Source organism: Neomonachus schauinslandi, chromosome 10, assembly GCF_002201575.2.
Source record: "Neomonachus schauinslandi chromosome 10, ASM220157v2, whole genome shotgun sequence".
Classification (NCBI taxonomy): Eukaryota; Metazoa; Chordata; class Mammalia; order Carnivora; family Phocidae; genus Neomonachus; species Neomonachus schauinslandi.
Window position 1 is genome coordinate 23,486,969 of NC_058412.1, and position 26,324 is coordinate 23,513,292.

At 47.2% G+C, this 26,324-nt stretch overlaps 1 protein-coding gene across 1 annotated transcript in view; it reads right to left on the reverse strand.

The window, feature by feature from the left end:
• The window catches only part of ALK (ALK receptor tyrosine kinase), a 697,757-nt gene that overhangs the window by 318,274 nt on the left and 353,159 nt on the right, over positions 1-26,324 (reverse strand). Inside the window, exon 4 of the mRNA XM_044918826.1 lies at positions 21,238-21,439. Within this exon, the coding sequence (XP_044774761.1) occupies positions 21,238-21,439 (202 nt within the window). The remainder of the gene's footprint in view (positions 1-21,237; positions 21,440-26,324) is intronic.

Below are 26,324 nucleotides of genomic sequence, written 5' to 3' on the forward strand. Positions count from 1 at the left end.
TCCCCCACTGGTTCAAAGAACAGTAACTCACACTAAATTATGCAAAACTCAAGGACACATAATTGGAGTCTAGTTCCATGTCTTTTCATAGAAGGCTTTTTACAGCTAAAAGAACCTTTTAGGTAAGCAACTATAGTGCAGCCTTTTCGGGACATTAGAGAGGCAGAAAGAAAGAAGGTAGGGTTGGAGAGAAACATTTTGAAAAGGAGAGAGAGGAAGAGGGAGAACTAGAGAGGGGACTTTATGTGCAAAGCAACTGAAAGGTAGTTTTTATATTTAGCAATTGTGATCTGTTTGTATTTAAAGTTTGGGAGTTGTCACTTTGCAATCAGAAGAAAGGCCAACTGGGGCGCCTGGGTGGCTCAGGTGGTTAAGCGTCCAACTCTTGGTTTGGGCTCAGGTCATGATCCCGGGGTCCTGGGATCCAGCTGGTGTCAAGCTCCCTGCTCAGCAGTGAGTCTGCTTCTACTTCTTCCTCTCCCTCTGCTCCCTGCCTTGTGCTCTTGTGCACACACACTGTCTCTCTTAGATAAATAAAATCTTTTAAAAAAGAATTGCATTTAAAAAAAAGAAGAAGAGGAAAGACTAACCAAGCAGTGGCTTTAATCACCACTCCCTGCTCAGGGATTCCCTATTGGGTCATAGCTGTCATGGAAATTCACACATTGGGTCTAGGCCAAGGTGACCAGTGGAAGTGGCCACAATTCCCCAACATTCCTGTGGCTTCTTTTGAAGGGAAGGTGTGAAAAGGTAGTTCGAATGAGTGGAGAGAAGGAAGTTGACCTGCTTTTCTCTTCTCCCACCCAGGCGGTGGCAAAAAGTCTGGGGACCTTTTAATGAATTTCTTAATCCACTCCAGCAAGGACAAAATGTACCTAGTAACTGACATTCTTAAAGCCCTTTAAGAGACCAGGGTGGCAGGTGGTTGCTATTTTAAAGAAGCATTAAAATATTAATTGAGGGAATCAATCAATGAATAAATCAGTATTTGTTTATCATCTACAACATGCTTAGCACCATACCCATCACAAAGTTATACGAAGTAGGTATAAAAAATGACCTCGTTTGGAAGGAGGCCATATCTCCATTGCTTACGAACAGGCTTTAGCACTCAGAAAGAACTGAGAACTCAGAACTCAGGAAGACCTAAGTTCAAATCCCACTTCTGCCACTTGGGACGTTGCTTAATTTCTCTGAGCCTTAGTTGTTTTCTTCCCTGTAAACAAAAGTTAATGATATTTACTTCATAAGCTGTTACAAGTATTCAATATGTACAATATTTGTAAAGTGTCTAGCTTTGGCAAAAATTCAATATTTAGTAGCAAAAGAACAGTTTCTGGGGAAACTGTAAACACCTACACAAAACAATTTGTAAACAAAAATAGCAGTGGATATTGATAGACTAAGGAAACAAAGAATGGAGCATAGCAACCTACAGGCATTATCTGATCAGATGGGACACTGGAGTGTTATTCTGTAGTCTAGACAGTTGCACAGAGCTGAGAACAGATGAGAACAGAGTGGCTGAAGTCTCCCAGGAAGCCTTCACGAGGGAGGTGACTCATGAGTCAGAGCGGGGCTCCATCCTGACTAGTGGTATCTGACAAAAGTCAGACAAAAGGACAAGTGGGACATGAATAAGTGGCCTTGCTTCCTCTGCCCCTCCAGCTGCCACCTCTCACCAACCCTTCACACTTAAGTTCCTCAACCTGTGTGTGCACGTCCACCCACCTCCCCATCTCCCTTTAGCTACCTTTATTCTCTGCTCTTTAGCCTTCCCACTCGATTCTCTCTCTAGGTATTTTTTAAGTCAATTTTATTACGGTATAATTTATGTGCCATAAATGGCATCCATTTAAAGTGCACAATTTAAAAAGTTTTAACAGTTGTTACACCAGGAAACCAGAACCACATTCAAAATACAGAACGTTTCCATTACCCCCCGAGCACAACCTAAAGGTTCTCTGCCCCTTTGCAGTCAGTCCTGCTCCATTCCCTTCAAAACCACTGTCCTGCCTGTCACTGTAGGTTCGTAGATTAGATTAAATTTTCTAAAATTATGTATGAATGGAAGCACACACGATGTGGTCTTTGTGGCTGGCTTCTTTCTCTTGGCATAATGATTTTGAGATCCATCCATGTTGCTATAAGTATCAGTAGTTCATTTCTTTTTGTTGCTGGATAGTGTCCAATTGTATACACAAACCACAGTGTGTTTATCCACTCACCTGTTGGTAGACAACTGGGTCATTTCCATTTGGGGACTACTGTGAATAAAGCTGCTATAGACTTTAATGTGCAAGTCTTTGTGTAAATCTATGGTTTCATTCTCTTGGATAAATACCTAGGAGGGAAATAACTGGATTGTATGGTAGGTATATGTCTAGTTTGTAGAGAAACTTCCAAACTACTTTCCAAAGTGGTTAGACCATCTTACATTTTCATTAGCAGTATATGAGAGTTCTAGTTCCTTCTCATCCTTACTAACAATAGGTATGGCCAGTCTTTCTAGTTTTAGCCATTCTAATTTTCCTGATGACTAGTGATGTTGAGCATCTTTTTACATGATTCATGATCATTTTATATCTCTGTGCAGTGTCTATTAAAATATTTTGCCCATTTCTTAAATGACTGGGTATAAGCCCTTTGAGATACATATGTATAATCTCAAATAGTTTCTCCAATTCTGTGAGAATTGGTTTTATATATAGTTTTTAGGATTTTATTTATTTATTTGACAGAGAGATAGCACAAGTAGGCAGAGCAGCAGGTAGAGGGAGAGGGAGAAGCAGGCTCTCCACTGAGCAGGGAGTCCTATGCAGGGCTCGATCCCAGGACCCTGGGATCGTGACCTGAGCACAAGGCAGACGCTTAACTGACTGAGCCACCCAGGCACCCCGGTTTTATATTTTTTAAATGCAATCCTTTGAAGAGCAAGTTTTAATTTTGATAAATTCCAATCCAACTGATCAATATTTTGTTTTATAGTTTATGCTTTCTGTGTGCCATCTAAAAAAAAATCTTTGCCTATCCAAGTTTGCAGAGATTTTCTCTCATGTTTTCTTCTAGAAATTCAATAGTTTTAAATTTTACACTTAGGGCTATGATGCATTACCAGTTAATTCCCTAGGCATATAATATTCTGCCATTGGCTCCAAGGTCCTGCCAATATACCAACAACTCCTAATTTTGTTTTCTCCAGCCCAGAACTTTTCTCTGATCTCCAGACCCCTGTGTCTACCTCCATATTCACTTGGATGTTTATAAGTTACTAAAGACTCAAGATCTCCAAACTGCACTTTCTACTTTCCTTCCATACATGTGCCTCCTTCATTTTTGCCTGTTTCAGTGAATAATTCCATCCACCCAATTGGTCAAGGCAAAAATACCTTCCTCTTTCTCCCAACTATATCCAATCCATCACTAAACCTGCCTATTGCACCTTGTACATAGATATGTACAAGGCCATTCCTTTCTATCTGCACTCTTAAGTCAGAACTACCTTCCTGTCCCTTGGGCTGGGGTCTCTATATCCACCCCTGCCCTACCTCCAATTTACTCACAGTCCTATCCTTAAAACTCGGCAGCAGCTTTCCTTGGCTCTTAAGATAAAGGTTGTTTCCTGAATGTGCCTGATCCCCACTCTGCATGTCTTTCCCCCATCCTTTTCTCCAGCCATACCTCTCTTCACCTACAGGCCCACAAGCACGAGTCTGTCTTGATTTTCTCAGAAACGTCTCACATCTCTTTCCCTTATGGGCATTCATAGGCCGTTCCCACTCCCAGAGAGTCTTGCCACTGTCATACTCCCACTCTTCCTACAGACTTTAATTCAAATGCCACTTTCCTGGGAAGGCTTCTCTGAGCCCCTAGCCTGGGTCAACCCCTCCTCTTGTAAGAGCTCACAGGAGTCTGTACTCCTCTGTCATGTATCACTATGGTAACTGTATGATGATACATGTCATTAGTAATGCAGTGCTCATTTCTCCCTATAGAATGTAAGCCTCATGAGAACAGCAGTGATTTCTGGTTGCTCCCCAGCTCAATTCCCACTGCCTCGCACACTTCCCTGCATGTAGTAGAGGAATAATAAATACATTTAGTATTTACTAAATGCATGCATGCATGCATGAATGAATGAACAAAGACAAAGAGAAGGGCAGCTTTGGGTGGAAAGAGGGGAAGGAGTGACCATGGGGAAGAGTCTCCCCAAGACAGAGGGGTCAGAATAGAATCATGTGGTTGTGGGAAACATGTTTGTTGATTTGCTTTTTGAATCGGAAATCAATAAATAATTTTCTTTCCCCAGTCATGTAAGCAGACAACCAATTATAGCAAGACTGGTGGGACCTACATTGCTCTTATCAAAATCAACCTATACTCAGCTTTAGAGGCAGATGGTAAAACAGTTTCAGCACAAAAGATACAGATGTAACTCTGAAATCTCCGATCAAGCAGCTTTCTGTTTAAAGGCAATTAAATGCAGGCATCAAAAGGCATAAGCAAGAGGGGAAAGTTCAATTAGAGGAAGATATTTTCACAAACCAGTTGGAAAAGAGAGTGATGTTTTTCACTTTTCCTCTAGAGCTTTTGGAAATCCTATTCACACTGATGTGCAAGGCCAGTTCAAGCCTGGCTGAGCAGGGCTGAGGAGAGAGCAGGGTCCAGTGATTTGAGTAGGGGCTCTGGCAGTAAGAGAGCAGGAGTCTGGGGCTCAGCTCTGGAGCAGAATGCACGCAGACTATGTAATTTCCATCTTGCCTCAGTTTATCCAGTAATACATTATGTATGTGTCCCTCACCTTCGTGGTTTGTTATTCAATTTCACCCATGAATAGAAGGACTAAGTGCGTAGTGGAGATTGGGTTGGAGGGCAGGTCTGGCATGCCTCCTCCTTCTCTCTACTCATGTCCTCAGGACACTGGGCTGTGCAGGGAACTTCTCTCCTGCTCGCACCGAAAGCCTGCAGTGGTTCTGATCTCACTTTCCCCAAACCAGCACCATACCTGAGGCTTTGCCTAGCATCCTCCCCCCAAGGCTAAGGGTAGCTGAATCAAGGGGCCCCCTTCCCTCTCTTGCACATTATTGTCCCTGGGTAGGCGGTAGAGATGTCATTTCAGGTGAAACACAGAGAAGACAGTCTCTTCTCACTGGTGTCTGCCCCTGTCTACTTGACATGTCACCTGAGGGGGCATGTGAACTGCCTGGGGGAGGCCTGGGGAGAGCTCCTTTCACATCTCTTTTGGAGAGGTTACCTCATATAGTGTGGTGGTCATGGGCTCTGGAGCGAGACCCTGTGGGTTCAAATTCCAGCTCTGATCAAATTCCAGCTTTCCAGCTGTAGGACCGTCGATAGGTTCAGTGTCTTCATCCATAAATGGGGATAAAAAGGGTATGTCACCTCATAGAACTATTGTGGCCTTAAATGCGTAAATATAGGTTAGGGCGCTTAGAACAATGCCCACTGTATAATAAGTGCTATACACATGGGAGCTATTGTTATTTTAAGGCAATATGCTGGTTGGCAGGGGTCTTTATGTGTCGTTTTCTATCTCTGGCCAGGGATCCTACTGCTTCAGGCCTGCCCAGCACAGAGGGGGGGAGATACTCCTATTCATGATCTACTTCAACTCCAAAAGCAGCATGGCAGTATTTCTGCGTTCTATTTGTTCAGTCAACACACAGGTATTCAATGCCAGTTCTGTGTCAGGCACTGTTTGGGACTCTGAGGACACTGAAATGAAAGCACAGTGTGCACCTGCCTGAAGTTCAGACTCTAGTGGGAAAACTGGGCAGAAACGCACAAAGCCAGTCAGTTTCCACATGATCGGAGCTGTTCCCTACAAAGGGCCTTCGGGGCTGAGAGGGAAGGGATGCCCAGGGACAGAGGTGTCTGGGAGAGACCCTGGAGAAAGCACCACACTCACAATCTTCAGAGCTGTACATCTCAGGGCTCCGGAATCTCAATTAGGGCATTCTACAATTGATGCTTTATTCCTCTTGTGTATCTATCGCACCGTCATCCCTCTGAACATAAAACAGACTGAACAGATCCGACCACCTTTTACTGAGCCACTGTGTTAAGGGCTTTCACATGCATTATATCATTTAGCCAATTCTCTGTGAGGACATCCAGATTTCTTCAGAAACCAGGATGCCAGATGGAATAATTTTTTGATGGATGGAGTCCATTACCAGTTTAGTCTATGAGCCCAGGTGATTGAAAAAGCATAAATCAGGCAATTGTCCTGGTGTGGCCACTCTCTCCAATTTTGAAACCTTCTGCTACTAATGGAGATATTACCTGACTCTCTTGATGATAAAAGAATTAGCTCATTGAATCACCACATGATCGTCTGGATTGCAGCTTTTCCTTTTCACTGGCTTTCAAAACATTGTTTAATTTTTACACTAGAGAGGGTTGGCTGGTGTCTTTTTTTTTTTGGTGCGTGCTTTGTTTTACTGCCAAAGACTTCTGGCCATCTGATTTCTACTTAAACCTAGATGTCATGTGTGTACCTGATGTATGATGAGAGAGAAAGAGGCTCTCTCCTCTCCATTGTCTCCTACCCTCGGCTGTGCTTCGCTCTGAGATCACCAACTCAAGCCCAGTGTGTCAATCAAATTTCCAAATCTGAGCTCTTTAAAGATCTCACCTAGTTCAAGCCCTCCCTAGAGGGATAGAGAACAAAACAGGGCTGGAATGGGTTTCAGGTTTCCTCAGTTCCCTTCTGAGGAGTCTGGCTGCAGAGAATGAGTCAGAATAGTCATGAAGCTATCTCCCTGGCATTAACCCCAGACCTGTTTTAAATAACGCATCTAAATGTTAATGCACACTTAAGACAACAGTGAAGCTCATACTCTTCCCAAACTGATTCATTTTGCAGTGAGCCTGATGCAATTTACTCAGTATAAAAATGTCTCTGGCAATTAGGGGAACAAAGGGGCAAGGTTGGCGGACCACAAAGATGACAAACAAAGCAAGATGATATGAAAGCTGGGGACAAAATTAAATTTCTTTTTGAATCAGATATTTTGGGGAATGTCAATAGCAAACAAGAAAGGCCTCCTTTGCTCGCAAGAGACACTGGAGGATTCTCCATCAGGAAGAAAAGATGCAAATTGTCTTGAAAATGGTTTTGATGAAGTGCTCCAGTGGTCTCTGCGGGTGCACACTTTAGGGTGCCTGGGGTTCAAGCAGCAGGAAGCAGTTGGTGGGAGAGTGAGCCAAGCTTATGCTACATTGGTGGGTAGAGGTTTCCAGATCACTGAAGAGCGGGCTGCTGACCCCTTAGCTGGTTAAGATCACCCGGGAAGAATGTGGCTCCGGAAAATACACTGTAGAAGAAACTGAAGTTGTTTAGCCTGGGGAGGAGGAAGGAAGTTCAGAAGAGACGTGAAAACTATCCTCAAAGGAAGGAAAAACTGGCGTTTTTTCATTTGTGAGGATAAAGTAGGCTTGTTCTATGCGATTCCAGAGGAGACATGGAAGATCAACCAGATAACGGTGAAAATCTGGTGAAACAGGAGAGGGAACTCACATATAGTATCTGCTCGAATGACTCTAGGTGCCTTGTATGCACGATCATAACACTACTTCCCAGGAAAATTGCGATATTAAATGTAATCATATACCTCAGTGCTAAGAACATGGTAAACACTCCGTGCATATTAGCAATCATTGTTAAAAGCTCCTGTAAGATAGGTAATTACTATTCCCATTTTACGGATGAGATATAGGAGGCCTGAAGAAATTAAACAACTCTTAAGAGCCATTCAACAGCGTTTCAAGATTACAAAGGCAGTGGGTTACTAGCAAGTTCTTCCTAGCAGCTAAAGCCGCCCCACAGCGGGGTGGTCTGCTTTGCAAGGTGAGCATCCTACTGGTTGGAACCAGGTAAGCTGATGTCAAATGAGTTTTAGAAGAAGCTCTTGCATTGGTTTAGGGTGGGGGTAAAGGGGTTGAATTCAATGACTCTTAAGGTTCTTTTCTGCTTGATGAGTCTATGACTAAAATATTTTTCTAGTTCTGTTGGCTCGACTCTGCCTTTAACCCAAATTAGCATAAATAGTCATGTGGGAATGTGAAATTGGAGACACAGCCACAGAAGACGACCAATGACTCAAGGACCATGGACAGAAGTTTTTATTTCCATCTGGACTCTGGCTTTGCCAATCATCACATTTCTTGGCTCAACTCCATACACAACAGACCTGATGCCACTAGCACCCGAAGCCCAGAGGCCAGCCCTAAGTTACAGCATGGCAGAGAGTTAATCAAGAAAGTTAACAGGTAAGTGAGGATTTTTAGAGATGGAAATCATCTGGGTCTATTGAGAGGAGGACCCAATGGGCACCAAGAGGCTCTCGAGGCAAAGGGACCAGGAGAAGAAAGTCCAGACAGAGGAATCACTCTGTGAGGCCTATAGGTAAACATCCAGTAGACTCATGATTAGAATTTCATGCAGTCAGGGAGGAATTTTAGTCCCAGGAGGGAAAAACAAAATAATGGAGGGAGTATTTAAGGAACAGTTGGAGACTACAATTGGAATTCATCCTAGCTTGTCTGAAAAGATAAAAAAAACTCAACAGGAGTCGGTGTGCTTAGGTAAAGACAAGTAAACTAAGGAGAGGGAGAACTTGGGGGGAAAATACCAAGTAGAAGATTCTTGTGGAAGATTAGATAACATATAGGAAATATACAGGAAATTGCCTGGAAAATCGGAGGGGCTTATGATGATCCCAGAGTAGGCAATCAGGAAGCATGGGAACCATCTTGTTTTCCAAGCTTGATGTATGCCAGCATTTTCCTAGTGGTGTGGGATGGTTAGGGAGACAAATGGAGAGGATGCAGGCTGAGGACAGGTGCTCTACCTGGGGTTGGGTAGAAGGAAGTGAGATGTTATGGAGGATAGAGATCGAATTTTGGTCAAGAGCTTTCCAGATGTATTTTTTATCTTAAAACTGTATCTCAAGTTCTCAAAGAGTTCCTGGTCCAATTAATTTGAGGTTTGTTCATTTAATAAACATTTCTTGAGCATAAACTGCAAGTCAGGCTCTGTATGAGGCAGTGGAGACCCAGTGATCAATAATGCCCATCTCTATTCTTAGGGTGCCTCATTGGTGAGAAAGACATGTAAAAGAACAAAAGTGGTGTACGGCTGAGAATACTAATGGAGCAGTGAAACAAACCAGAGAAGTGGGTGCAAAAGATGGTATAATCAACACTGCTGGGAATGGGTCTGGAGTCCCAAGGAAGGCTTGGGAGCTAAGGGATTCTTTTTCTGAAGGAGGAGAAGGGTTGTACTTGGTGGTCAGAGAGGTGGGAGAAGGCATGAGGGCTTGAAATTGCTTGCCTCAGTTAAGGCAACTGTGAATAGCTTATGATAAATCAAGTTTGGGTCCAAAGGAATGCGGGAAGCTCAAGAGGGGGAGGGCCGGATTGGGGTCATGTGTCATGCTAAGAAGGATCTTGGAATTGATCCTCAGGGGTTTATTGAAGGGTCTGAAGCAGAAGATTCGCAGGCTGCAATGTCCCCTGCTAGTTCCCTCGTCAAGTTCTCGACTGGCTCCATTTGGGGACCTCCTAATGCCCAGGAGTCGGCACTGAAGTTATTGTTCTCAAAGACCTCAAGGAACATTCCACAGCGTTAACAATACAACAGAGAACAAAATCCAAGTCTAGAAGTGGGGCCAGGAGGGAAGCAACACAGCATACAGCTCTTTCCTGATTCCCACTGTGTGGCATCGTTTGCTCGAAGTTGCCCTGAGGGGTGCAGGGAGGCCCCAGACCCTCAGGGAACCTGATGTCCTTGGGTGACTGGCCTCACCAGTGGTTCTCATGCCCTGGGCTCAGCCTGCTCCCAGTTGAAAAGCTGTGGTCTTTGCCGCGCGCCCTCCCTTTTCTCGCCACCACAAGACTTACCCATTGGCAGAGGGAAAGCAATCAGTAATTTGAATGCAGTGGGAACACACCTTCTTGGAGCTTAGTGATGTAAGATCATCTCAAGAATAGACATCGCACCAAATCCATGTGTAGACTTTGTAAAGCCTTTTAAATGCAAGTTCCCATGGTTGATTCGGCTCTTAACTAAGGCTCTGAACCATAAGAAAATGCATTTCTCTTATAAAAGCAAGGAGTTTAGGTAGGCATGTGAGTGTGGTGCTATAAGCAAAACAAAGGGGACAAAAGAAAACTCAGAAGCAGGCCAGGTAATGAAAAACAGGGAGATTTGCTTTGGGCCTGGAGTGACTACAAAGCTGAGCTGGGCTGTTCTGCAGCTGCTGGTGTTTCTTTACTCACATGCCATCAGCACTGGTGGCTAAGACTCTTTGCATTACAACTAAAAGAGCAGGTCATTCCATCACCTGGTTCTGCCTCCTTCACCACCGACAGAGACCTGGTGTCCCCAGGCAAGGAGGCCCTGACTGACCTAGAGCTTCAGGAAATGGAAGCCGGGACCATGTTACCTGGGCTTTCTATAACCTTCTTTAACCTTCTATAACCTTCTGCTGGGCCAGGCTTTCTAGTTCCCATTCTTAAGGCTGCCTGCTCTTCAAAATGTACTTCTTCTGTGGGCCAAGGCCTTAGAACTTTGCCCTTTATTTTGGATGACATATATACCACAGAAGATATGCAGCTAGGTATTTATGAAGAGTAAACAGTGGTTAATCATCCTATGTAAATAATAATGTCTTCTTAATTATTGGTTGGGGATAGGGAGGCCTGGAGCCTAGGAGGTAGGCATGTGGACTGTGGAGCTAGTCTGTCTGGCTTCAAATCTTGTTTGCTTCTTACTAGCTGTATGACTCTGGGCAAGTTACTTAACCTCACTGAGCTTCAGCTTCTTCACTGTAAAATGCAGGTAATAAAACTGCCTCCCTCGTTGAATGGTGGTGAACATACTATCACATGAGATGACATGTGGAAGGCACTCAGACCCATGCTGGGCACCACAGAGTAAGCACCAAGTAACTATTCCTGTCTCCTTGCTGTGGTCTGAATGTGCCTCCCCACCCCCCAATTCATAGGTTGAAACCTAACCCCCAAAGTGATGGCATTAGAAGGTGAGGCCATTGGAGGTGATTAGTCATGAGGGTGAAGCCCTCACGAATGGGATTAGTGGTCTTATAAAAAGGGCTCCAGAGAGCTCCCTGGCACCTCTCACCATGTCACAGTGAGAAAGTACCAACTACAAATCAGGAAGAGGGTCCTCCCGGAACATGACCGAGTCGGCACCTGTCTTGGACTTCCAGCCTGAAGAACTGTGAGAAATAGATTTCTGTTGTTTCTAAGTCAGCCAGTCAGGGGTACTATGTTAGAGCCGCCCGAATGGACTAAGACACTCCTCTTCTTCTTCATTAGTATAAACATACAAATGTGCTGGGGTAGAAATCAGCTGCATACATGGATTGTCTATAGGAAAGTAGAGTCCTCATTGGGGAGAAAGATGCTACCACAGAGGGAGAGAAAGTCAGAGAAGAGCCTGGAGCCAGGGTGAAACCCTTCCAGCACTTGTGGCAGGATCTTTGCTGGAGGTGGGGGAGGGAGTCCAGGGATAAGATGTCTGTTTGGAGACTGCCATGGTGGGGAGCGGATGGGTACTGTTGCTAAGCAAGCTGGTGGCACATACGTATAAAGTGTGAGCGTTCTGAGAGACCAGATGGGGGCAGGGTGGGGGCAGGGTGGTTCTGGATGATGCAGCCCCAGCACCACCTACTTCTCAAGCTGCCAGGCCCTAGCACAAGGTCCCTCTGTGCGTGGCAGGCCTCCATCTCATTATCTGCCTGACCACGCTCCTCCTCCCTTGAGAGCCAGTTCAAGTTGTCATCTCTGGGCAAGCTTGCCTACCAGCCACTTGGCATGCATATGCTCCTCCACACCCCTTTGCACACACCCTGTACACAAACCCATTATAGCCCTTCCCCCCCAGTATCACAGCTATCCCTTGTTATCCATCACCAAACCTCACTGTGAGCCCCTTGAAGGCAGGATGAGCCATCAGAGTCCAACCAGTGCTTGGGACAGAGTAAGACTCAAACGTTTGTTGACAGAATGCATGATGGAATGGATGGGTGAATTCCTTGACACTAGTGGCCCACCGCCTAAATTCCTCCACCTATTTTTGATATCTCCCTCCCCACTGGGAAGAGGCGAAGCTCAATAAACACCTCTTAGGTGAGAAGTGATTGTTTTTATGCATTTTGACTTCTTTTTGTATACAACAGACATTTATCATCATGGGATTTTCTAAGATGCTATTCTGACAAGCCAAGGGGTTACAGGTATTCACAATTCTCTAATCTTCCTAGGGCTCAATCCATCAAATATCCAGGGTAGAGTGGGAAAAGGAAAGCAACCAGCTCAAAAGAGCCCCACTACAAGCCTTGGGCTGTCAAATCTCTAAGGTCAAAACTGGCAGAAGCTGATGGTTTTTTCATTTATTTTTTTTTGATGCCCATCAATGAAAGCAATCGTGAGTAAAAGTTGTACCTGCCAGGGAAGGGATTATCCTTTGTACTTAGTGGCAACCTTCACAGTTGAGGTGCACTATGACAGCTGCTTCCTGAGCCCCAGGGAGGATTATACATGTCTCCCTGGGTGTGGGCTAAGGGTGGGAAGAAAAATACTTTTCATCTTTTCATGTGATCCCGGACTGGGCTTTAAGTTTTAGACTCAGAGGTCAGGTTTAAGAAGAGTTGCATCATAGACTACCATAAATTGATCTGGTGTCCATTCACCTAACAAAGAACACTTACTATGCACTAGGCGCTGTGCTAGGCACTGCGAGGAATAAGAAGATACGTAAGCCTGAGGGCTGTGGCTCAGAATCAGATGACCAAATATCAGGTGAGTCTTCTCTAGAAGAGCTTTTCCTGATTGGATGAGAACAGATGTCAGTTTCCTCAGAGCCAGACATGATATCAGGGTTCAACTACAAGGCTTCCTTGTGGAAACAGCAGGAACCCCCACCCCACAAAAAAAAAAGGCCCCAAAGATATGAGCTTCCCTGTGTGTTACTTAGGACTAAGGGAAAAATCATTGAACCTCTCTGAGGTTCTGTTTACTCATCTATAAAAGGATAGTAATATATATGACATAGATCAGAGTGAAGATGAACTGATGGATTGATGGTAGTTGATGCACCTGGTAACCTGAACATGCACTGTACAGAGATTTGCTGTGAATATTAACAGTGTAGTGTCTACCTCCTGAGAACAAAAAGGAGTGCCACAGCTCTGCTGTTAACCTGGGACCTAGATGAGAGTCAACACATGACATTCTGAAGAACAGAGATGGGCGGTGGGTGGATGATGGATGGATGGATGGATGGATGGATGGATGGATGGATGTGGACGGTGAATAGAAAGATGGATGGATGGATGGATGGAGACCCTCTCCGACTCTGAAAAATCCAGTTCTCTCTAGTCCACTCTGTATTCTTCTCAGTCTCCTGTGGCCTTGAAAGCCATAGTAATTCTGGAGAGAGAATCACAGATGTTTCTTGAATAGACCCACTGGTGGAGACCAGTCCCTTACACGGCCTTGGATTCACCCAGTTGCTCCAGATGGGGGACACACAGGCAGGACCAGGCCAGGGGTGGACAACCTTGTCACTAGCATGTCCACCTGTGAGAGGGAAATAGGACTCTCCACCCTGCACACAAGTGCATCTCACTTCTCTGAGCTTTCTTTTTAATTTCTGTCTTTAGTGTTTAGTAAATGATTGTAGAAAGTTACCAGCATATGTGACCAACCAATTCAAGCTGAGGTGTTAGTCATGATTCCTAACTGTTGATGTATGCCAGAATCCCTTGTGCCCCTTTCTAGAAATCCTGATGCTCATGCCCCTTCTCAAGACAAATAAAATCAGAATCACTCTGCATGGGACTAAGCCCTACAGATTTTGTAGAAGGCACGATTCTGATTTGTACCCCGAAAGCTTGAGACTTATCATATTAATGGCTTTAAATATAGGTGTTCTAGAGAGGACTAGCATTTTAGTAGTTGCTTCAATAATACTACTCACAGGGATGAGAATTATGGTGAATTCAGGCCCAGCCAGTGGGACTGGTACTTTGGGGCCCGCCTTAGGGGAACATAAGCAGTCACTCTGAGAACAGGGGGAATGAAATTGCTAACCTTGGCTGTTCTCGTGCCCACCCCCACATAGCCCAGAGCAGCCTGGATGAAGGCCGGCGCTGGGCCCCTGCGAGGGGCAGCCAGGAGCAGGGACGAAGCATTATTAGCACCTCCTCTGCCTGTGATCTAATTTAATTCTCAGGACAACCTCGTGAGGCGCGCCCATTATTACCATTTTACAGATAGGAAAGCGGAGGCTTGTAGAGATTCAGAGACTTGCCTAAACTCACACCGTGGGTGGGAGCTATCTCCAAGCACACTTAACATCCAAGTCTCCTGACTGCCCTGGGCTCAGAGAACTCCAACCTGCATGACTGTTCCCGGGACCAGGTGCCCTGGAAATAGGCCCCTGACAAGCCCGGGTGTGAATTTGAAGGCTTTTAAAAATTATCTTTAAAGCCTCTGAATGGCTCTCTCTTTTTAGTGTAAATCACCCAGACATTAAAGCCCTTACTGTATATTTATTAGTGTGTTATTCAGACCAAGGGGAAAAAGAGAAAAGCCGACACTCTGAATGACTCTGAAAGTGAGAAAATGCTGGGCCTGAAATTAAATCATTGTGACACTGCCACTCGAGGGCATCAATTTCAATAAATGATCACCTTTTTTATTGCCGATCCCGTTTATCATGCAGGCAGGATGCGAGGAGAACTCTGGCTGGAGCCCGCTGAATACCACGGGCCCCTGCTTGCCCCGCACTGGCCAGACCTGCCCACTGCCCTGGGCCAACAGCTTGGCAGTCGGGCACCTTTTCAGAAGCGAATGTCTAGGGGCATCTTTCCATGTTGCCTGGCCGGAGCCTAAACCTCGCTCAGCCTGCTGAGACCAGCCAGTCTATTTACAGGACAATTCGGGGTTCTGTACATTGGCAGCAGAAGTTCTCTGTGTCCGGAGGGGGTAACCGTCCTGTGAGCCAGACTGGGGACTCTGGCGAAAATCGTTTCCTGCTACCCCAGTCCTGAGTGGTCCCTTGAGGTGAGGTGGCTGCCCTTGCAGGATGAGGAAGGGGACAGATTACAGCTGGAATCTCCGCTTTGGAACGTGAGAAACTGAGGCCTGGAGGAGTTACAAATGAGCAGGGGAGCAGGGACTGACACGGCGCCTCCGAGTCCCCGAGTCAATACTGCTTTGGATTAAATCACTTTGGCAGGTCTCCCATTAGGATGGTTCTGATTTTGAAAGCTGGGATCTTTGGTCAGAACCGATGGGTTTAAATTAATGTGGCAGCCGTGTGGGTACCCAGCACAGACATGGGTTTTTCTTCACCTGGGGAGAGTGGCTGCAGATTTTAAGCCAAGGGCAGTGAGTTTGAGGATTTCTTGATGCAGTTGTTCAGCCAGGAGAGCGGCAGGAGGGTGCGCTCTGGAGGGTGGACATGGGCCTGAGTCCTGGCTTGGCCAGCAGCATGCCCTTTGTCCATCATATCACGTCAGGCCTCTGGGCCTTGGCTTCTTCCCCCATCAGGACACTGACAGAGGAGAAGGAACTCACGCCTCCTCTGGGAGTAGGGGTTAAGATCCTGCAAAAAGGGGAAGCTCTGTGCTGGGGGGAACCTTATTTCTCTGCCACCTTCTGGAATGAACCTTGTTTGTGCCGTGCAATGGCCCCGACAAGCTTCTCCTGGCTCAAGCCCAAGTCTCACCGAATCCTTTAGGTTTAAAACATCTTTTCAAGTATTAGTAATTCAAATGATTGGCAACTTCTATCCCCTCAGGGCCCAATTCTTCTCTCCACACACTGTGTAGTTCTGGTCACACATAATCAAGTCCCCAGACACCGGGGGCTGCCGGAGAAAGCTGTGTACTTGGAGAGGAAGGGAGACTTGTGGGTGTCCGGGAAGGAGGCATGGAGGCGCTCCTGCAGCCCCCAACTCCCCCCGCCCAGCCCCTAAGCTTGTGGTCCTGAGTCCAGGAGGGCGCCGATTTCACGCCGCCAATGGCTGCGGCTTGCTCTTTCTTTGAAATCAGCTCTCGCAGAAAGGCAGGGCAGCGCGGGAGCTCAGCTCAGCTTCCCAATCTCTCTGGGCCCCCATTTAAAGCCATCTGCACAAGCACGTGCTGAGTCTTCCTTACTGGACCGGATGCTCCTTGAAAGCCATGTCCATGCCATCTTCAGCTGCATGCATATTCCCAACACCTACCACACAGGAGGCGCCCGGTCCATGGATTGGATGCGCTGAAAAGCATCCAGTGAAGCATCTAGCCTGTGTTAAGCGCCCACCATAGCCAGCACGGTGCAAACCATTTTCCCTATGCCATTTCACAGCTCACCACTTTAGAGAGAGATTATCATATTCATTCAATGCATGGGGACTTTGTAACCTCTGACTTCTAGTTAAGATGTCCTAGGCCTGCTGGATTCTGGGGCCAGCAGGGCTGGGCTGTTGGACAGAGCATTTCTCTGCGTCCTTGCTCCTGTGGCCATGCTGGCAGGACAGAGGAGCAGATGAGCAGACCGGGCACTCATCACTGTGTGTCCCCTGGGGGACCCCGGCCAAAGCCAGGCCGCCTTTGGCAGACGTGGGTGCTCATGCCCCGTGGTTCACAAGACCTCATGTACGTGGCTGTTTTCCAGGCGACAAGGAAGGGAGCAGCTGCTGGGGCTCCCCGACTGCCTTCCCCTGCCTCCCTTATCTCCAGGAAGGCTGCTGCTCCCCAGTGTGGCCCCTTGTGCTCACGACTCGGTTTCCGGGGAACTCAGTGGCCTCAGGCTTGTCCTTCCTCAGCCCACGCGTATGAGTCAAGCTCTCCCCAGCCAACTGTGTTATGACAGCCTCCTCCCGTGTTACCTCAAACGCTGAATGTTGGTTTGCAAACGGCAGTCCCCAAAGCACCATGTTCTGTGTTTTTATCCTCACTGTCATCACCACCAGGATTGAACTCTGTCCCCCTCGCCACTCAGAGCACTGTGTTCCTGGGTCATCTCTGATCTTAAAGGGAGTGAGTTTCAGGGAGTCAAAGTGCCCCGGATCTTGAGACTGGCACTGCCCCCATAATCGGAGAGCAGATGAGTCTCAGTCCTTTTTGATGCCCAATTCTGAGCAGAACAGAGCAGGGTAGGCTTTTAAATAGTGGCCTATCACGTTTGCATCCTGCTTCGTGTGCAAAGCCCTTTATGTCTTGTATCACCTTGACTGCACAGCACAAGAGCAAAGCTGGCCTCTTCATCCCCATTTCACAGATGGGGAAACTGAGGCTTGCTAGGGGGTGGGATTCCCCTGAAGTCCTAGAGCTCATTCATGGAACATCCTCCTAAGGACCATCAAAGGCTGGCCTTTTGTATCTCTGGCACCTGGACGGTCCCCAACATATAGGAAGTACCCAGTGAATCATCGTTCCCCGAACTGACTACTGAATGGTACACCAGCTCCTAAATTCAGGGCTTTGACTCCCAGCATGCTAATTTTTCTGCCGCACCACCATGGCCTAACTGAGCTCTTCTAGCAACGGGCAAAAATAGTCTGAAGTCAGGCTGGCTGGGTTCAGACCCCCCGTGACCCGTCTAGCCGGTGGCCTCGGAGAAGGTTATTTGACCTCACCGCACTTCCTCATCTGTGAAATGGAAGATAGTAACAGTACCTGCTTCACTGTGTTGTCGAGTATTAAATAAGAAAATGCACATAAAGGGCACAGTGTTGACTGGTTATCGCATCTGGGAAGTGTTAATAACTGTTAGCAGTAGTCACTATTACTCGAGCATAGAGACTGGGCCTTATACATCTTTGTAACCCAGGACCTAGTACACCGGTTGGTGCATAAACATGAGTATAGGACTCAAGACACTTGTCGACCAACACTGACGCTCATCATGTGACATGGGGCAAGTCCCCTCCCCATTTTGGGCCCCAGTCCCCACCCCCGTGAATTGACAAGGTTGAACCAGGTAAATCTCAGGGTTCCTCCCAGCTCCAAAATGCTCTAGCTATTTCAGTGGTTCTCAGTGGGGGCAATTTTGACCCACAGGGGACATCTGGCAATGTCTGGAGATATTTTGGTTGCCGTAACCAGGGAAGGGGCTCCTGGCGTTGAGTGGGTAGAGGCCTGGGAAGCTGGGGAGCCAGGCCCAGGACGGTGCCCACAAAAAGAATTCTCTGGGAGACGATGGACTCTGAAAAGCAAACAGGGTTCTAGAGGGGAGCGGGGTGGGAGGATGGGTTAGCCTGGTGGTGGGTATTGAGGAGGGCACGTTCTGCATGGAGCACTGGGTGTTATGCACAAACAATGAATCATGGAACACTTCATCTAAAACTAATGATGTAATGTATGGGGATTAACATAAGAATAAAAAAATAAATAAGTTAAAAAAAAAAAAAAGAATTCTCTGGTCTCAGATGTCAATAGTGCTGAGGCTGAGCAACCCCGATCCAGCTCGACACAAATGCCGGGAGCCCTGCGAGGTACTGGACAAGTGCCCGTGCCCTGTGGCCTGCCAAGATGGCTCGGGCCGCGGAGTGCCTCTGGGTGGCAGGGCAGTCTCTGGCCTGCCCCTTCAGCTGCCATCTTCCACCCTCACTCCATCGATTTGGTTAGAGGTGGAGAGGTTGGCTCCAGCAGCTTTAGTTTCGATTTGGACTCACTCCTGCTCATCCTCAAGCTCCAAGAGGGCTCTGCCAGGGCTGGGTGAGAGCATGCCTGCCCGCAGATGCATGGAGCCCAGACTGAGGCGGAGCCCCTGTAGATGCGGCCCCAGGCAGAGCTAAGTCAGGGGGCTTGCCCCAGCACACCTGCTTCCCGTCTCCTGCCTCAACTCCCACTCTCGAGGGGGCAGGCCAACTCTGGTGATGGAAGAGTCGCCTCGGGAGTGTGATGCAATGGCCAGGAGGGTGGACCTGCAGACTGATAGCAGTGGCGGCCTCAGGCGGGGATCACGGCCTGCCTGCACCGTGCAGCCTTCCTCTCCTTATTCTCACTCTCTGTGAAGGGCACATGCCCCCTGTGCTCATCTGTCTGGACGCACCAAAGAATCTAGGTCATCTCTTGTTGCAGGATTCTGTCACGGTCCACGTCCTCTTTCCTGAACCCACCCCTTTCGCCCTGAGTTCCTGCTGAGAGGCTACGTGTTTCCTGGAAAGTGCAGGAATGAGGAAAGGGGAGACCTGGAGTCTACTTTGGACCCTATCACGTCCTATTTCCACTCCCTGCCTCAGTTTTCTCGTCTGTTAAATGGGAACTCACAGAGTAGTTGCAAGCATGGGAAGATAAGAGGTGAAACAGCTTTGCAAGCCCCCATGGCTCGTCGTACAGATGGGCTCTGGTCTCCCGCCCATGCTATCCAGGGGACCAGGCTCTGCTGCTCAGGAGGTGCTGAAATCCCTCTGGCGCCCTTCCTTCACACGCATGCACCTTCTCAGCCTGTATTTCAGGGAGACTCTGAACTCCACTTCTGCCTATGACATCAACGGGTCCAGCCCCCAACCACACACTTGAACAGACTGACGGTGTGAAGTCTCGGCAGCCCCGAGCAGCACCGTCTGGTCTCTGCTGGGCTCGGTGCTGATGGCAGAAGTCAGAATAAACAGCTCATGAGGCTGGGCAGACGCCTGCAGGAGGACGCTGTGGCCGAGGCCAACAGCCGCCCTGCACACGGGTGGGAGGCCTTACCATCTGGCCTTCTCATGAGAAAGGAAGGCCATGCTGGAGGGAAGTTTGGCCCAGAGGACAGCCCCTCCAAAACAGACGCCCAACATTCTTAACTTCCGGTGGACTGAGCAAGAGGCACTTGGTGCTGGGACCCTCCCACAGAGCCCAAGGAGGCATTTCAGAGGCAAGAAGATGGAGAGGAGTTTAGGTACCGGGACAGCATCCTTCTTGAAGCCAAGGCTTCCTTCCTGCTGGGATGGTAGCAGCTTGTATTCTTTGAAGCATAACTACATACAGGCGGGTCAGTGGTAGGAGAGTAGGGTAGAGACCTTCAAGAACTTACTAAGGAGGCCACAGAGCTTTGTTGGAAGAACAGTAGACAGGTGCTCTCCCCTCCTCACCCAGCACACCATGGAGGTGAAGGATGGGTAACATCACTGTTCAGATGGGACTCTTTGGAAAGGTATCTTCTTAGAGGGAAGCTAAGTCTAAGCTTAGACAGAAATTTGAGGTCTTTCTTCTGTAAACATATCACAAAGAAATATGTCTCACTCTTGTTGATTATAATAATATTCAGATTGGGGGCTCCTCAAAACTGTTTTTTTTAAGACTTTATTTATTTATTTGACAGAGAGAGAGACAGTGAGAGACAGAACACAAGCAGGGGGAGTGGGAGAGGGAGAAGCAGGCTTCCTGCCGAGCAGGGAGCCCGATGCGGGGCTTGATCCCAAGACCCTGGGATCATGACCTGAGCCAAAGGCAGACACTTAACGACCGAGCCACCCAGGCACCCCAAAACTGGGGTCTTATGATGGTATTTATTCTTATGGAATAAGGAAAATAGGTATGCACAGAAACACCCTGGTTCAGGTTTGCTTCCCAATGTCACTACTTCTGGAGGCTCAGTGGATCACTGAGTAAGCAAGTGGGTATCTCCGGAGAAGCTTGAGCTCACTGACATGGGCATCTGGTGTGACTTCAGGACTCTGTAAGCCTTAGAGCTTCTGGAACGAAGCCTGTCCCAACCTCCACTGAATTGATACCACTGTGGCATCCCTGACCAATTCTCTGCTCTGAGGTCCCGCACTCCCGCAGGACCTGCTTGGGTGGTTATAGCAGTTTGCTCTTTCCCTTCCTGCCATGGAAGGTAAAACCCAGTTTCCAGCATATTAAATTACTTTCATTTTGGCCTTTTAACACTCCCCTTGGCTGTTTTCTTCTTGGCTCCGTCTGTACTTTGGGAAATAAACATCTTTAACAGCCACTCATTAAAGGCCCACTCTGCCAGCTGGTCTTCTGGCCTCTGGAAGGACCACCAGCCTGGGCGGCCAGAGGGCCCCACAGATCAGTGCCCGAGACACTACCTTGGGAATCTTAGCAGTAATGGCTCAATCTGGACCCTACCCATTAAAGGACGATTGTGAGTTTTAAGTAGATGTCACAGACTCTGGAAATTTGCAGCCAAAAGCCAAATGGCCTTTCATAGAATCGGTTTTGAACATGGGGAAGGACTTACCCATGCTTTCCCGGAGTGGGTACCAGGAGGATCTCTCTTCCAGGCTCGTTGTGGGGCAGCAGCTGGGCGACATACCTCCCAGAAGGCTGCAGATGCCTGTGCACGGACACAGCCAGCCTGCAGTGTTCACTGCTGCTCCTCATCCATGGGCTCAGGATGGTGTGCTTGGAGTTTGCGGAGGTGTTGAGGAGGAGGAAGGAGCCTGGCAAGAGACAGAGAGGGTGACTCTGCGGGTGTGGCCAGACAGGAGGACCAGCAGCATCTCCACAGCAGGGTATAGAGACCAATGGCACCAAAGTCAGCAAATGCTGGAGGCCTTTCTCACCTTCTTCACATACACCCAGCCCTCCTTCCCCTTTCTTAGATTATCTCTGTGAAAAGCAAAGCCTGAAGCAAGAGGTAATTCAGGACTTGGGCTTTAGAGTCAGGCAGACTAAGGTTCTCACCTTAGCTCCCCTATTAACTAGATCTATGTCCTTGAGTCTCAGGTTCTTCATCTGTAAAATGGGAATGAAAACGCCTACTTCACAGGGTGGTTATAAGGATCACTTGAGATAAGCATGGAGAGTTCTTTACCCAGTTTTGTGCATACAGGAAGGACCCTATTAAATAATCAGTTATTTGACTTCAACTGTCTTCTAAGTTAAAGCAGAGAAGATAGCTACAGATTCTTTGCGAGCCTATAACAGGCACAACTAATAGAGTCTCACAGGAAACTGGAGAAAAAGAGGGGGTATTACCTAATCCCCAAAGAGTAACCTAGGTGCTAAGACATTCTGCTGGATTTACATCCTGGTCTGCACGGACGGCCTCGGCAGTCACCGCCTCTGTAAATGTGCCAAGAGTGGAGCAAGGACATCAGTGGCATCTTGGCAACATCCATGTAGGGTGTTTCCATGCCCCACGAGCCAGGCCACACTCTGGGGCTTCTCAGGCCTCCCGACAGGTCACAGTTCCAATAAAAGCTGACCCAAGTTCCCCATAGCACATTCAAGCCAACTTGGCACTCAATTTATGGCCGACTCAGAGTTTCCCTGGAATGGATGGGTTGGCTCTACAATCTCAAATAGTTCGGACCAGTTCAAGGTTTCCCTTGAGAGGTGGGTGGCTTGGAGAAGCAGCATTTGGGGCACACGTTCACGGCTCCTGATCGCTGATCCTTTGGTTACTAGCTGAGTGATCTTGCGCAAAGCATTAACTTTCTCAGATTTCGGTTTCCTTGTTTACAAAACAGGGTGAGAAGGGTTGGCTGAACTCAATAATCTCTTAAGATCTATTTCAGCTCTTGAGTCTATGAGTCATGTGAATCTGTAACTGGTCTCCACAAGGAAAGCCCTACAAATCCCCCTGGTGCCGGCGTGTGGCAGAGTCTCCCTCGGGGGCAAGCCAAGCCTAATTCCAGTAGCACGGGCCAAGTGATCTATAAGAAACCTTTATTCAGGGACTTACTGTTAGCATAAGAGCACAGCGCCATTTTATTGTTGCGGGCATGCCTTCTGATGCATTAATTTTACTTGCCACACTTCTGCCCTGAAGTTTTGGACCATTTGATGCATTGGAAGCCTATTGCAAGATCCCCAGTCCCTCCAGTGTGAACTAGCTAATGAGTGCTCAGCCTTCTGAAATCACTCCTGAGTGCTTCAAACTGGTCTCCTTCTACAGACAACCCAATTGACCATGTAGGTAAATGAACTAGCAGTCAGGGGTAGAGAATGATGCACATGAAAAGAAGGGATCCCTACCAGAAGCATTCTTCAAGGAGAAGGTATTATGTCAGGAACTAGAGATTTGCAAAATTCTGGAAGTAGAGAAATGTGACTTCCAGTTACAATCAGGATGAGGTCAGCACAAGACTGTTTCTGAGCAGGACTGGGGACCTAGGGTAAGCACTAGAAGCTGAACCCTCTGTGATTGCTGGAATGTTTCAGCATGGCAGATAGACCAGTGAAAAGGGCTCGACAAACCTCAGTAAATAATCTATATTATGACCCTGTTTTACAATGGGGGAGATATTCTTGTCATGGGCACAGAGGTAGAAGAAAGGGACTAGAATCAAAAACTCAGAATTAGAAAGGACTTAAAGATCATCTAATATGATGTGCTGGCTTTTCTAGAGAAGCAGACTGCAGGTCAGAATGGGGAAATGACTTGTCCAACATCTTGATTTGAAATTCCAGACCAGAGTCCAGGTGTCTGGACTTCTAACCAGGGCTCCTTCCCTTGTATATTTCTCATTATCCCACTGTATCCCTCATCCTAAAATACGATCAGTGTGCATTGTGGTCAAGCTGTAGGGCTCAGGCACTCAGAGGGTGAAGAAGAGAGAAATACAGGCAGTTGGGCGCTGAACCAAATCCATTTGTTCACTAGCTCCCTTCCTCACTCTTTCTTGCCCTCAAATTTCATTTCCTGGATGCCAGTGTTGAGCAAACATCCAAGCACTGGCTCTGCTCTGGGGACAGAGACAGAAACCAGAACACAGTTCTGGAACTCGAGGTCCACAAGGGGGATGAGGTCATTGTAATAACTGCCATCAAAAGTAGAGGTTATAAAGTCATAAGACACATACAGGTGAAGCACTTTCAGAGGCTCTGGGAAGCAGACATTGGGTTCAGTTGGGAAGAGTCATAAAGAAGATGACCTCTGAGCTAGGTCTTACAGGGAGAGAAAGACAAAGATATTGGCAGAACCGGCCGTGTGGGAGATGAGGGAAGAGGAGAAAAGGCATAAATGTAGGACGTGCGTAGAGGCACTGGGTTGCAGAGAGGCAGCTGAAGACAAGGCTGGGGCCTAAGGAAGGCGAGGGCAGTGGGGGTGGGAGCAGACCATACAGGACTTTTAATTCCTGGCTGAAGGTATTCAACTTTATTTTTGGAAAAGGTTTTTGAGGAGGAGAGTGAGGTCGTCAGAGTGGTGCTTCAGGAAGATGAATCTGGCATGGTGGGGGAAAGGTGGGGGTCAATACTGACCCGACCTCGTCCTATAGCACCAGTCACATGAGGAAAGGCTGTGGCTAAATGCCACTGAGATGTGTTTAGGTTGTTACTGTTGTAAGCAGAAGTGCCATGTTGGGGACGGACTCTGGGATCACCTGGGGTTTCCAATACCAGATGAGTGTGTGTCTGTCCAGAGCAGGTGAGAGTCCTGGAAGCATCTCTGGGCAGCATAGTCTTGCTCCAGAAGCTTTGGGGCATGGTCTGGGGTTAGGATGGAGCCAGCCTGTCACATGTAAGGGAGCAGCAACTGGACGCTGGTCTGAGACCCTACTCTGATGTTTTCAAGTTGGTGGAATGTCATACTGAAACCCAGTTTTTGAGCTATGAGGGAAGGAATGTGGGCAAAAGAAAGGAAATGTTCTCCTTCTTCTCAGAAGGATTATGTGCGTGTGTGCACACACATCCCCCAGGGGAAACTCAAGTTCCCAGCGGGAGAAAATGAAGCTGAATCAGGTGCTAGGCTTAGGGCTCCCCCTGCACCACTCTTCCTCCCTCCTGGGGGTAGGAACACATGTAAACTCTGTCCTTGTAATTCAGTAGCTCAATAACGGGGCTCTTTCAAAGTTGACTGGAAGATGGATTATTTTTCCAGTTCTAATATGTGAGATGATGTTTATATGAATTTTGTTTTGTGCAACCGGACTAGCAATAAAAGCCTGAACTTAAAGTATTTTCACTGTCAATGAAACTCTAGTTGAGAGCTACCTCTTCATCAGGAGCTTTCCTCTCTCCAAAAAAAAAAAAAAAAAAAAAAAGGAAAAAATACATTTCATAAGCTCCTTGGGATATTGTCAGTATAAATCTTTTAAAGTCAGTGAGCATTTCTGTCTCCCCTCCCTCTTTTCCGTTTCCTGTTTATTTTGCTCAGAATAGCTTGGGGCTACTCAGAGGCTCCTGGGGTCCCTTCTAATCAAGAAGGATGGCCTGGCAGCTCACAGACCCTCCCCCAGGCTGGGCCACGGGGGAGTGGAGAAGCAGATCAAAGAGCCTTGCTTAGACAGTTCCAGGATCATGTTTCCCTTATTAGTGGATCACGTTGATATGTTCAATGATTAAATATGGAATGGCCATTATTTTTTAGGTTGGTCACCACTATAGGGATGTGTAACTCTTATCTCAGTCAGCAGGGGGCAAATTATGGGCCAGAAACCAAGGGGCGTGAACCTTGGAGTCAGACAGGCTCATTCATATCCAGGCTCTCTGTCTGTCTAGTTCTAAGCTTCAGACAAATGATTTAAACTCTTTAAACCTTAGTTTGGTCGACTGTAATATGTGTCTAGCCTATCTCACATGGCTGTTGTAGAGATTAAGTTAGATAACATGCGTGACGTGGCCAGTACAGTGCCTAGCTTCTGTAGGTCCGTGATAGATGTTGCTTTTGTGCTTCCAGGGGTGTCTCAATGGGAAGCTCCTTTTAGCTCTCACTAAACTTGCAATCAGAAGGACTGAGTCGGGAAGACTAGGTCTGCCATGACCAAGCCTGCTTTGTCTATAAAATGAAAGGGTTGGATAGATCTCTCCAAGGACCCTCCCAGCTCCAAACTGTCAGTAATTCTATCTGCCTGCCTAGAATATTATCATTCTAAAGGAACCATGTCAAGTCTCCAAGCCCCAAGTTCTAAAGGCTTGTCCTAAGTCACCTCTGTGGCAGCTCTATACCAACAGTCTCAAGTCGGTTGGCCAAATACACTGTGAACTGTGATTCCCTGCCCTGCTTCCTCTCTTCCAATTTCCACAAACACATCCCAAGGAAGGGCTCCTAAACTCGCATCATCTGTTTCTGTAGGCGCTTCTGCTACAAGGCTGGTACCACCTCTGAGTATCTGGTATTTAACACAATGCCTGCCACAGGGCAGGTACTCAGTGACTTCAAAAAGTCAAAGTAATATATGCACGTGGCCAGAAGTCAGTCCAGAACTGTACGTAGTAATAATTTTTTAAAATTTTATTATGTTATGTTAGTCACCATACAATACATCATTGGTTTTTGATGTGGTGATCCACGATCCATTGTTTTCCTATAACACCAGTGCTCCATGCAGTATTAAGGAGGGCACGTGATAATTTTTTAAAGCTATCCCCCAATCCTGC